General features: G+C 48.2%; 1 protein-coding gene across 1 annotated transcript; it reads left to right on the forward strand.

The window, feature by feature from the left end:
• Positions 1 to 1,517: 1,517 nt before the first annotated feature.
• LOC309411791 (endonuclease domain-containing 1 protein-like) lies at positions 1,518 to 4,330 on the forward strand (the record flags this gene model as incomplete). Its single annotated transcript, XM_082008512.1, has 2 exons — positions 1,518 to 1,802; positions 3,715 to 4,330. The coding sequence occupies 2 exons, from the start codon at positions 1,518 to 1,520 to the stop codon at positions 4,258 to 4,260; spliced, it is 831 nt and encodes a 276-aa protein (XP_081864638.1). The 3' UTR covers positions 4,261 to 4,330.
• Between the last annotated feature and the right edge of the window lie 8,509 nt (positions 4,331 to 12,839).

Below are 12,839 nucleotides of genomic sequence, written 5' to 3' on the forward strand. Positions count from 1 at the left end.
TTCCTGAACCAGTGCTAGTAGAGAGAAAAAGGACCAGATGTCTTGGGTCAGAGCAAGGGCATATCTAGCTCAATATCCTGAATAAAATGGAAATTAATAGATAATGGTCAGGGAGAAGAATAAGAAAAGAGCAAATGTGCAAGGTGATTTTTGAAGCTTTCAGTAACCTTCAGCTCAGACACTTCCCTAGCCAAAGGTGTGTTCTGCGTTTTAGAGGCCATGGCAGCTTTCTCTCCCATGAATCCTTTTAGCTGCTTGTCTTGCCTGCCTTATTTAAAATGCTAATTATTTTTAAACCGCTGTCGAATGTCCAGTAATGAAAATGGAAGTATCACTGCTGTCCCAAAGCCTGCGGTGCATCTCAAAGAAGATAAAGCGCCCTGCATTACTGCCAGCATCACAGGGAATTTTTCAGCCGTTTTCTCCAAAAAGTAAGATCTTGCTGACTGATGAAAATCATGTCAATACCTGAGAAAGACAAAATAGGACCTGTTTCTGTTCAAGAAATAGAAATTCCTGCACCAGCGCCTTTTACTGTACAGGAAAAACAATCAGCAAAGCTACAGATGTGGAGCAGCAGGAATCCCGAGCTGCCCCTCAATATCTGCATTGCTACAGCAGCAGCCAGGGTGCCGAGGAGATAGAGACATCATTCCTCATGCTTGCTGCTGCCATCTGCTTGGCCCCTTCTCTCTCTGTAGGTTCATTTTCTGGGGTTGGACAACCCAAAAATGCAAGCTGAGCAGCAGGACACACATTTCCTAATGTCAGCTGCCTGAGAGCCAGGACCTCAAGCTGGACTACTTGAGTTAAACATCTGACCTAACTTTAGGGGAGAATAATCCCGCTGTGAGCACAGAGGAGTTATGGAAGAGCTGCATGTCTGTGTGAACTTGGATGGGGCCAGAGACATGTAGGAAGCCCAGCATCACTGTTATTTCCCTTCCAAATACCCCGCGAGACTAAAGCCCAGCTCAGCATTGCAGGTGGCTGGGCAGAGTATGTGCCCGGCTGCAGGTCCTCTGCTGTGGGAAGGTCCTCAGAGCAGGAGGGAGCGAGATGGTAGTCTGAAATAGGGGCTCCCAGCCCCTGGGTTGCTTCAGGCTTTTTTCTCCAGTGCCAATGCAAAAGCTGAGCTCTTGTCCAACACCGGTAGGCTGGAAAAAGTGGCCTTGTCCCAACACCATGCCTCCGTTCCAAGTACACTTTGCTGTGTGAGCTGAGTAAACGTGAAGGGTTTGGATCCCTCCTCAGACAGGCTAAATTCTCCCAGTGCTGCCTCCTCTAGGCACCTAAAACCCATTTTAGATTTCACCCTTATTCCCCTGTTGATTCTTCCATATCCAGGAGGACAGAAGTTGTTCCCTTCTTGGTCTCTCATAGTCCCCTTCTCAGACAGCCATGTCCCACAAGCACAAAAATGACTCCAGGCCACGATGAGCTTTCTCCAAGTTGAGTGTCTTTCTGTATTTTCCCTCCAGGTGAGCAGGAGCCCTTCACTTGAAATCCTCCCTGCGATGCTGTTGCTGCTGCTGCTGCAGGTATTGGCGAGCTGCCTCTGGCTGGGACGCAGCGAGGTGGTGACATCCTTTGAAAGCTCATGCCCTCAGTTTTTCTTCCGGGAAACCCCCCCAAATAAAGCCCTGGAGCCGGAGAGCCCAGCCTGGATCTGCCAGCGTTACAAGAACCAGTATTACTTCGCCACCCTCTACGACAGGAACAGGCGTATTCCTGTGTACTCCGCTTACCTCTACCAGCCTGGACCTGGCACAAGACCTAAAACCTGGCTGGTTGAGCCCCAGGTGAGTGTCCTCTCTTACAGTGTGTCACCCTCCAGTCATTAAAAGATGAACTGCAGCATTTAAGCAAACACTTCTTTTTCCTCCCACCCACATACACATGCAAATGGACCCAGTGGATGCGATTCGTCTCATCTAACTTCAATCACCTTCACTACACAATTACCATAGAATCACAGAATCATTAAGGTTGGAAAAGACCTTTAAGATCATCGAGTCCGACTGTCAACCCACCTCTGATGCATTTGAGACATCAGAAGGAGGGTGAGATGAGTCATATCCTACAAGTGCCCATTTTTCCACACTGGCATTACAGGAACATTAAGTCAAATTTTATTACATTACATTACACTAATTTACATTACATTAAGTCAGATGACCCCCCCCCTCCCTGTCCCATGCTGTGGTGGGGGACCAAACAACGTGGAAAAGACATCCAACAGTAACTAAATTTGAGGGACCAATTGTGCTGGGCTCTGATCTCCACTTCACCCTGAGCTGTTTTACATTCCTGACGTATCTTATTTTCTCCCAGTTCAGAGTAAATTTGGCTTTTTAAGTGGCGTGAGAGAGGTGCAGAGAAGCTCAGAATTGGGTGGGATGACCCAGTGAAAAAGTCTAGGCACAGGCACTCAGCAATGAGAGGGCTAGGTTAACACTGCGTGAATTTATTGAGTGATACTTCAGGCAGTGAAAAGTGAGTGGGATCAGTATCAGTCAAGTCAGAAGTGCATGATCTCCATCCACCTGCAGTTGCCCCTTACCACCATTACCTCAGTCTTGGTTCAGAAGGATCTACCAGAAACACAGCTCTCTGCAAACTACAGAGCCCTCCCAGACTTCAGACCTTCAGTAAAAAAGACCAAGCAAATTATGGAACAGAAGAAGAGGAAAATCAGGTCATTGCTAGGGACACAGTAGCAGTAGGGGATTTAGGTGAAAATGAGCTATGGAAGAAAGCCATATGCCCTTTCCCAGAGGAAGGCTAAATATGTTTCCCTAAATATGAAAAGAAAGGTGTTACAGTTATGAAAAAAAAACGTTTGCACTTGTTACTCATAGGAACTCAAGCAACTAATTTGGTGTTGCACCACTGCAACCTTCACATTTAGAGGGGATAAAAACTTCTCTCTTTCCCTCCTGGACCATGGACCCAGGTCATCTGCGAAATCTGTGGGTTTGTTACCTTTCTTCAGAGGTCTTTTTGCAGTATTTAGGTTCTCCAGATCTCTTTGGGGTTCTCCGTGGCTCTTCTGCTCATCCTCTTCCCACCCTGTTCCCCTTCAAGGACTCCCGAAGACACCAGCCTTCCAGGAGGACCGTGCACTTGTTTTCCCTAAGTTTGTAAAACACTAGGGTGTTGGCAGATTGGATTATAAAAGGCATGAAAACCTTTCACAGAGACTGAGGGAGCTCTTGTGGAAATGGGGCTGAATGGAGCAAAGGCCAGGGCTGATGGTAGCGTGATTAGATGCAGGTGGTGAAGGCTGGATGTGATTAATGAGGGTGGGAGGAACTGGGGAGAGCCCTGGGCAGATGTGGGATGTGGAGACAGGAGGAAAGGGAACCAGATGTGACAGGGGAGGTGTCTTGCCAAAGTCACCTTTCAAACCTGGGAGTGGAAAATGCTCATTGTCTCATGTGTCCACCCACACTCTCACCGCAGGCTGCAGGCTGGATTTCAACAGTCGTAAGTCAAATTGAGAGCACTCAAATTCTGAGTTGTTGGGGGTTTTTTTAAGCTCTTGTGTTTGCCAGGGAGTAGCAGCTTTATGTCTTCTCTCTGATTCATGCATTTTCATATGCTGAGATGACAAAAATTGAGTGCCCAGCACTCAGAGACTTCTGCTCCAGGGAAATATGCTCCATTCCTCCCACCCCCAATACTAACACCTTTTCCTCTTTACCTGTCAAGCTGATGGGTTCAACTTACCCCAAAACTATGGAAAAAGAGTGGACCCTCTTAAATAATTTCAACATCAGCACAGAGGAACTCAGCAAGAGCCAAGCTATCCTCCAAGACTACAAGAACCTGACGGGTTTGAACCGTGGCCATTTGAACCCCAGCAGCCATCACCCCGACTCCAGCAGCAGGACGGCTACCTTCACCCTCACCAACATAGTGCCCCAGCATGAGAAGCTCAATGGCGGTGCCTGGAACAACTACGAGCAACAAACGATGATCGCGAGGACCCAGGACTGTAACACCACCTACGTCATTGTGGGTGCCGTGCCTGGGAACAACTATATTGCCAAGGGGAGAGTTAACAAACCCAGCCACATCTGGTCAAGTGCCTGCTGCGAGGTGGACACCAACCACAGGAAGGCTTGGGCGGTCATTGCTGAGAACGACAAGAACAATGTCCAGCTCCTCACGCTGGGGGAGCTGGAGGATGTGTTGACCCAGCTCTATGGGAGGGACCAGGTTTCTTTGTTTGACAGCGACTGTCCCCGGGAATAAGCCTCACTTCATATCCCAGGCTTGGCGGCCTGCGCCACTAGCAGCATCGCCACATGTCCTTTGCAGTGTCCGTCCCGTTTTCTTCTCTAGCCGTTTTCCAGTTGTGTCTCTCAGAGCATCTTCGCCTCTGACAAAAGGGATAAAAAGGTCAGCTGAGCCTCCAGCTCGTTTGCTTTGCTGCCTACCCTTGAGGGAGCTCTCAGGGAGGAGTCCTTGCCCTGGCCACTCTGGAGGAGCAGGTTGGATAGCAGCCCATGGGCAAGGAAATGAGAGCTTGTCACTGAGACTAGAGGGGCTTTGCCTTTTTTTCCCTTTTTCTCCATGCCCATATGCAGATCATAGTTCCTTCCTCTCCTCGTTAGATATCACTGATAATGTGCTGCTCGTCCCTCACCTCCTCAGGAGGGGTGTGAGTCTAGGGTGGTTCAGGTTGCCCAGAAAGGTTGTAGAGTCTCCATCTCTGGAGACACTCAAAACCTGACGGGACACAGTCCTGGACAACCTGCTCTAGCTGACCCTGCCTGAGCAGGCCTCTGAACTAGAGGACCTCGAGAGGTCCCTCCCAACTTCAACGATTCGGTAATTCTGTGATTCATCCTGGGGCCAGGAAAGCAAAGAGCCCGGGGATTGCTGAGTGTCTGTAAGGATTATCCTACAAATACATTCTGACCAACACAGCCAACGACCACAGCAAAGGATAAGGGGAGAGAGGAAGGTGGAAAAGAGGAAGACAACTAAGTATGAGAGGAACATCCCAACTCTCTTGAAGTCTGTAGATAGGTAAAACAAGGATAAGGAAGGAAATAACCTACATTAATGACTAGGCTCCCTATCTCTGTACTTACATAAATTTACCAGCAGTTTTTTGTTTGCTTGCTTTTGGACCATGTACCTTGAGAGCTGGAGTGGAGGTATCAGGCAACCAGGCTGAGGGATCAGATATACAGCAGGGTTTGACCAGTCAAAGATAAATTTCTGTGATACACTGGTTGGGTAGTTTCATTCTCTGCTCTACTTCTGAACTTCTTCTGCAGATTTATGTATAACTGATTTCGTGAAATATATTTAATGGGTGTAAAAGAGCAATGTATGCCATATAATTTAATTCTGAGTAGTTTACAATATAAATGATTTGCTCCAGCGCTGGATCATAGCGTCACCTTACATGTAAACCAGAATTTGCTTCCCACCGAAATTTCCACTACTAGTAATGCCCTAGTACCTACAGCATCCTTGCAGGAGGTAGGCTGTCCAAATCCAATCTGAAGATGCCATAACACCTACCAAAGTGTCACCATCAGACTCCAGTTACTTCTGCTATGAATGTACATGAGCAAAGTGGGTCACGGTGTAAAGAGCTCGTACAAACTGTCTCTCTTACAGAGATACCAGCTTGAGCCTGAACTTCTCAGCTCAGGAGCTATTCATCAGCCTACTGGGTCTCATTGCTCAGCCAGGACAAACCTCTCTGGACGCTGCACAGAAACGTGGCGTGGGGTTGAGGTGCAGAGTCAGACACTTACGTGCAGGCGTCTCCACGTGTGCTGGGTGTCTGAGCTCTGATCGCAGCCAGCAGAGATCCAAGCATGGCTCAGCTTCATCAGCAGAGGTATCCTGGGCCACCTGAGATGCCATGATGTATGCAAGACATCTAGTGGGGCTGGCTGATCTGCTGCAGGATCCTCGGGGACACCTGCAGCCATATGGACCAGCAGCCAGAGGCCAGGCAAGCGCCCCAAGGGCATCTCCTGTGGCTCTGGACATCTGAGCGCAGGCAGCCAGATCCCACCGCAGACCGCGGGGCAGTGCCCGGTAGCACCATGGACTTCTGCTCCTGTCAGCTCCAGCTGCCATGGTGAGAGCAGCAATAGCACTTGCTTGTGCCAGCTGTGTTGCTCAGTGAGGTGGGAGAATACTTTGCTTTTTAGGAGGACAAGGTAGGAATATCATTCACATCCCCCTTTGCTGGATACCCCCCTGTGGTCCCAGGTCTCCTGCACTGGTGGATTTTTGCTCCTCTGTTCAAATGCTGACACAGGCCACTGATGGAGTAAAACCATCAGTGCTATTTCAGGTTGAGGGACCTCTGCAGACACCTCTGGGGTTGCTCATGGGGCTCCGTCTGACTCACTCAACCACCTCCTCATGCCCGCTGGGGCTTGAAACCACACTCATCCTCACCATTGCCTGCCCCATGCCCTGCCGCCCCAGCTTTCCAGGCTCTGCCGGAATCCCCTGCTCCCTGACCAGCCCGTGAGTCACCCCTCCATCAGCTCCCCAGGCTCTCCCCAGGACCTTTTCCCCTGGCAGTACCCAGAAATGCTCTCCCCTCCACAGCAACCACGGGAAGCCAAAAAAATAAATGAATCAGCTTGGAGGCTGCCTTCCAGCAGTGATCAGGAGTGCTTCACACAGCACCCCAGCTTGGAGCTGGGCAGAGCCCCACAGTCCCCAGCTTCAGGAGCATCCTCATCTGTGATTTTCTCCGGTTTCTGCTGCCTCTGGCTCTGAACAGGGAATAAGGATACAGCCCTTTGGAGAGCCTGGAGCTGCTCCATGCATCCTGTGTGTGCCCCCGGTGGGGTGGGAAGCTCCTCTCTTTGCTGGGAAGATACAGCTGCCGTGAGATGGGAAGGTAATTTCACAGTTTGCTCTGTGTCTGTCCGTCTTTGGGGAGAGCTCTGGGCGCTAGTGGGTCACTGAGATTTTAGACAGAATGGCAAAATGATTTTGCCCAGGAGCCCTGAGGGGACGCTGGGAACTAAACGCCATTAGCCCTACGGCTCATCGCGTCGCCCGCCGGGGTTGTTGGAACGGGCATGCAGCTCACAGAGTGCCCTGCCACTGCCTAAGCTCACTTCACCGCAAAGGGCTGGATCATGGAGTCTGCTTAGTCCTTTTCCAAAACCACCGATAGTTCAAACTCCTTGGACTGAACAACATGTTGTCACGTCCTGTCCCCAAAAAAAGAAGGAAATGAGAAAATCAAGAGAGTGGCATCATCTGGCCTCTGCTTGAGAAAGCAGCTGGGCAAAACCCCTTTGATGCACCCGGATTTTGAGCAGCTATAACATTTCCTAAGAGTAAATACAATATGCTTATTTGTAAAGCTCTCCGGGAGTGTTTCTGGCTGCCACATGGGGAAGGCAGGCTGGGAGCACCTTACTGGGGCTTTGCCATCTCCGGCGCGAAGGAGATGCCATCTCCATCTGCTGAGTCAGGCACACTGAGACGACTGGATCTGCCTGTCTCTTTCGCGTAGGCAGAAAACGTACCGAGCGTGGTTCTGAGCGAAACACACGTTTGTGGCACTGCCAAGCTGATCCCCGGGCTGGTTGTCCGGGGGGAGTGCACATCTCTTAATCTCAGCCTGCAGGGACAGGCTTTTTCCTGGGAAGTGAGGCTCGAAGCCACAAGAGTCCTTCCTGAGTCTCACAGGAGGTCCCACTGGGAATTTCCTGTCTTCAGTTAAACATGGATCTATAAAAGGCAGAAAAAATACCATTCCACTAACCTAACTGCTTTATCTTGCCAGAAGCTGTTAGAAGAGAGGAATATTCAGTGCATTGAAAAACAAACACCTCTATGTTCACATGTTATGCACTGTTGTTGCAAGGTCACCAAATAAGCTGGAAAGCCTGGAGACTTGAAAAATGATTCTCCCTCCTGATTTTTCATCCAAACATGTGAAATGTTATTGTTGGCCAGTTAAATGGAGGAACAATGAATCGTGGCTCTTTGCATCCCGACAGTATCTTCTGTCCGATCTTTAGTGCCCTTTCTTGAATCAAAGGGCTGAACTCATGGTCAGCAACTCCTAGAGCAAAACCCAGTGTGGGATAAACAGAAGGGCCCTGAATATGTGAACTGAAGGTTTGAGGCAGCAGCAAAGTCTGTTGAGAGCTTATGAAAGGGCAATGGCACCGTCAGAACAACGGGGTCACTGAACATATTTGCACAGACATAGCACATGAGTAGATGGGGAAGAGAAAAAGCTTCTGCCGGATCAGCCATAAATGAGGCTCGGAGGAAACCCTCAGAAGGAAGGAAAATGGAGATCTCAGACCTGATGTGGAGGAATTAGTAAGATTTTAAAGTGGGGAAGAGAGGGGAGAGGAAAAACACTGAGTTAACACTGCACGCGTTGACTTCACACTGAAAGGCTTTGCGCTGTCTCTCTACGATTTTACACCGCTCCCGGCATTTTTGCTGGAAATGCTTTTTTTTCCACACGCCATAATGATACCAGGGAGATTAATATTTTCAAACCCAAGATGTCAGGCCTCCTGCTACGAACTAATGTTTGCTTTCTAGGTATCACGTTGGCTTCTGTAAAGTACTTCTAATGCCACTTTGCACTCTGTTTCCAACAAGTGACACAACTGCATCTCTGTCACCAGTTACGTTGCCTGGATCTAATCTCTTTCTGAGCAACCTGCTCACATTTTCCTCGTTCAGTAAATGAAGACTTGCTTTAACAAATTGCTACATGCATAAATGGTAAATAGCATTTTACTCCTGGGGCTTTGAGATCTTACTCTGAATGTTTGGAGCACTGAACCAGGACCGAGACTGGTTTACAGTCACCTCAGTGCCACCATTTCCAATCCATAAAACAAAGATAGGTTCTTTGTTGAAGATGGCATCTTCATCTTACTGCGCACTGTGAGTTAAAACTAAAAAGGAGAGTATAAAAACCTTCAGTTTTGTTATTTTCCTCTTACTCTGCCCTAAACCAGAACTTTACCGAGGACTGAGGGTGTTTGAGCAGCATGAAAACACCTAGAATTGGAGGAGAGAAAAACCTCTGGTTTTGAGCAGAGTGAGCTGGAGAACAGAGCTACTCATGCACAGGAAATTTTGTCATTTCAAAATGTGGTTTCAGTCTGAATCAGAACAAAACCCCAAGAGTTTCCAAATTCCCCTTGAAATGGAAATTCTGAGAATTTTGGCCTGGAAATGCTGAAGCGAGGTGTTTCTGATACCCACCTCCCACCCCGGACCTGCCAAGCGAAATCCGCTTTCTTGTCAGCTTGCGGCAGTGCCACCACCAGCTTCCCTGAGGAGGTGGGAGGTTTCCTGGGGACACCCACGGTGACATCTCCCCAGGAGCCCCTCCGAGGATCGCCAGGCTCTGAGCATTGCTCCGGGAGCCTTCGGTCCTGCTGGACTTCTTGGGTGTTCACAGCTGGGTCCCGGTACCAAGCCTGTGCGTGCAGCGGGTACCTCAGGTGGTTGAAGGGGCTCTGTTAGGCAGATGGGGGAAGGTGGAAGCTGTTGGCAGAGTAGAAGACCCAGTTTCATTTCTTGCAAAAGGCCCAAACCCTACCGTACTGCCAGACCCCAGCCCCTGGAGAAGCACCACTCTGCCCTTCAGCTTTAAAATTAGACCTAGGTAGGGAATATCTTCCCCGAATTTCTTCTGCAGGAAGACTGGAGGAGGAAATAATTAGAGAATTAGAGAGCTGGAAACGACTGATGGAGCTGGTGCTTGCTGGAGTCCTGAAGTCTTTGCTCACATGACTTTATACTCCCCAGGTGAGCCCGTACTTGCCCTGCCGCACTGTTATTCCTGTGGAAAAAGTAAAAACAGATCTAGAAAATGTGTGGGCGGCTGCAGCGTTAAGGCTGTCACTGAGAGGCAGACCTGCACTGTTTCACTGCCTCCTTGCACTCTCAGCCTTGCCTTATATCTGCTGTCTAAATTGTCTGAGACACGGGCTATTTTTGGCCACTGAACAGCACCCGTGCATAAGCTCCCAACCTACTACTGGCTTTTGTTTGTCATTGCAACCAAAAAACATGCTTTAAACTTAGGAAACTATTTTGTCTTAGGGTGGCAGGAAATGTTTTTATCAGGTTTCTTCCGTGATGCATTTACAGAGGTGAGTGGCAGGTTCTGCAGGTCTTAATGACTTCGGGGGCTGGCATCCAGCTCACTTGTTGGGACATATTATCGTAGGTGTTTACACACGGGGGTAATTCTGCAGGCTGGGCACAAACAAATGGTGCTGCTTGGCTTCCAGCTATCAGTGCAGAGGAGGACAGGCCTCCTATAGGTCCTGTGTTGTAGCTTCCAGCCCTATGTAGACGTCTCTGACACCCCTGGGTGGCTCAGATCGTGGCAGATATCTACCTTTAGGCAACAAAATCAAGCTGTAGGTGTTTCCACATGAGTTGCTGTCTGAGCTCCCAGTGGAGTCAATGGAGATCTAGTTGATGCTGATGAGATCTAGTCCATGGGTCTGGACAGCTACTGAGCCTGGGTGAACACCTGCATTTGATCGCTGAGTCTAGAGAGACTCCTCTAATTGCCACCGGGATGGGACCAGCTCACATGGAGACACCTGTATGAAGGCACGTATGGTGACACATTGCGATGTGCAGGCTGACTCTTACACCACAGACTTCTGGAAAAACATATTTTCTCACACTTGGGTTCATGGAGTATGTGCATTTCCTCCCCTCGGGGAAGGTTAGGGTTATGGGAGCTCCACTGCCCTTAGACTGTACCAATCTATTAATTGCTTCCATTACCTGTTTTGGAGACATAGTTGCCAGAGGTCATTTTGCCCAAATATTTTTAGTCTTCTCCTGCATTTTAAAGGTTAGGTGTGATAGTACATGTGTGATGTGCGCTTTACCACAGGTCTCTAAAATAAAACTTCCTGCCACACGTTGCTGAGTTTGTCATATCTTTTGTTAAAATATGACGGTAACAGAAAATAAATCTTGTATTTTTCTAAGTTTAGATCAATAGCAAGAAGTACAAGCTGCCCTTCAAACATCCAGAACAATTTATTGTTATAGTTTATTAGTTGTTCCATGCTGAGAAAATCAAAGTCTACAAAATAAAAATATCAACCACCACATTTCATATAAGAGAGCAGCCATGGAGAAAGCCCAACAGAGACAGTGTCCCTTTGGCCACAGCCTCTTCCAGTGGTGGTGTTTTGCTCCCAGGATGGGTCCTACTGGCTTCCATGTGCTCTCTGCATGTTGTGTTGAAGGATCAAGCCTCAGATACAAACATTTCCCCAGAGGGCCAACAAGCCCTACCGAGAGGTGAAGTACAGCTAAACTGAGTTATGGCTTCCCAATAAAGTACATATACAACTCCCGTGCTCAGGTGACCTGGGTTCAGACTCTCTATGTAGACATTAATAGCTAGGAAAATTAAATCCCATAATAGTTGTCCTAGTCTGTGACCCACTATTGCTTAGATGTCCCTTACCAGCAGTGTCTCTCCTCTGTTTTCCAAGAAACAAAGACAAAATGTGGAGAGAGAGCCCCTGAGCCAAGCTGGCTAGGGAAAGGAGGAAGACCCACTGGAGCAGGAGGAGACATATGACTCTGCTCTTGTTACCTGCATAAAAATGTGCATGCTGGGAGCAGATGAAATATTAGCATTCTCCGGTGAAACGCCCTGAGCAGTACAAGCCGTGCCAGCCTAACTGCAGCATTTAACAGAGGTATGGTAGCAGAAAGTAACGTGCATCAACCGAATGAAGCAGAAGAGCTCAGTACCACTGCTTGCAGCCTTCTGAGCAGCTGACAGGTGTGAAAACCTATCATCTACTGCATAAATACAGATTGTTGTTTGCTCCTGTACAAAATAACAGCATGTGATAGGCCATTACCTATCCATCTTTACAAAGATACGCAATACAAATAATTCCTATCCCAACAGGAATAAAAGAGCCATGGAAAATATAAATATCAAGGCTACGGAGTGGGAATAACTCAACAGGAACATGAGCCAGTAAATCAATGACACATACACTCTATGACAAAATAGAAAACTACACTAAGATCTCATGCCTCCCGAATTATAAGGAAGGGATTTACCCCATTTTGCTCTTGACATATGCCATGTAAGCATGTATAGGTAATCTGGTCAATCTGGTCATTTTAGAGTCAATGCAGAGAAACAGGTGCCTTTAGACCATGAGTCATTTGGACATATACACGTATATATAGGCAATAGGGTGAAATGAACTGCTTTCTAAAGGGACTTGTTCCTTCCCATTGTCAGATATCGATGCTTGCATTTTGTCAGATGAACCCCATCCTACCAGGCCGAACGTGGCTAAAAAGTGGCAGAAGACTATTCAAACTTCACAAAGTCGCAGTAATATAAGAACGTGTCATGCGTGTGCTTGAGTCTGTCCTCAAATGCCTTTGCACAAGGTTCTTTGGTGCTCTGCAGCTACAAAAGGAGCTGTCAAATTAATCAACTGCCACAATCTGCAGCATCCTTCTCTGAGCTGGAGGAATAACGTAGTAACCGTTGTGGAAGGGGCTCGTCCAAAATAATGGGGAAGAGGGGGGTGAAGATGAATGCATATGTACGCTGAACCATGAGGGAGTCCAGTAAGATTTTCAGCTTATGTGCAGAGGGTAAATGGCTTTAATTTCCTTTTCCAAGAGGAGCAGTGTGAGGAGGAGAAAAGTGTGGCTGTGTTTGACCTGTCTTGGTAGGGAAGGGATGGGGGCACACCAGGTGTCCCGCATTTCTCTTTGTGGGGAAGGTGGTGTGTGGGCTGTAATGACGGTGCCATCATCTAACGTGCCTGGGC

Source organism: Phaethon aethereus, assembly GCF_964289735.1.
Source record: "Phaethon aethereus genome assembly, chromosome: 1".
In the NCBI taxonomy this organism is placed as follows: domain Eukaryota; kingdom Metazoa; phylum Chordata; class Aves; order Phaethontiformes; family Phaethontidae; genus Phaethon; species Phaethon aethereus.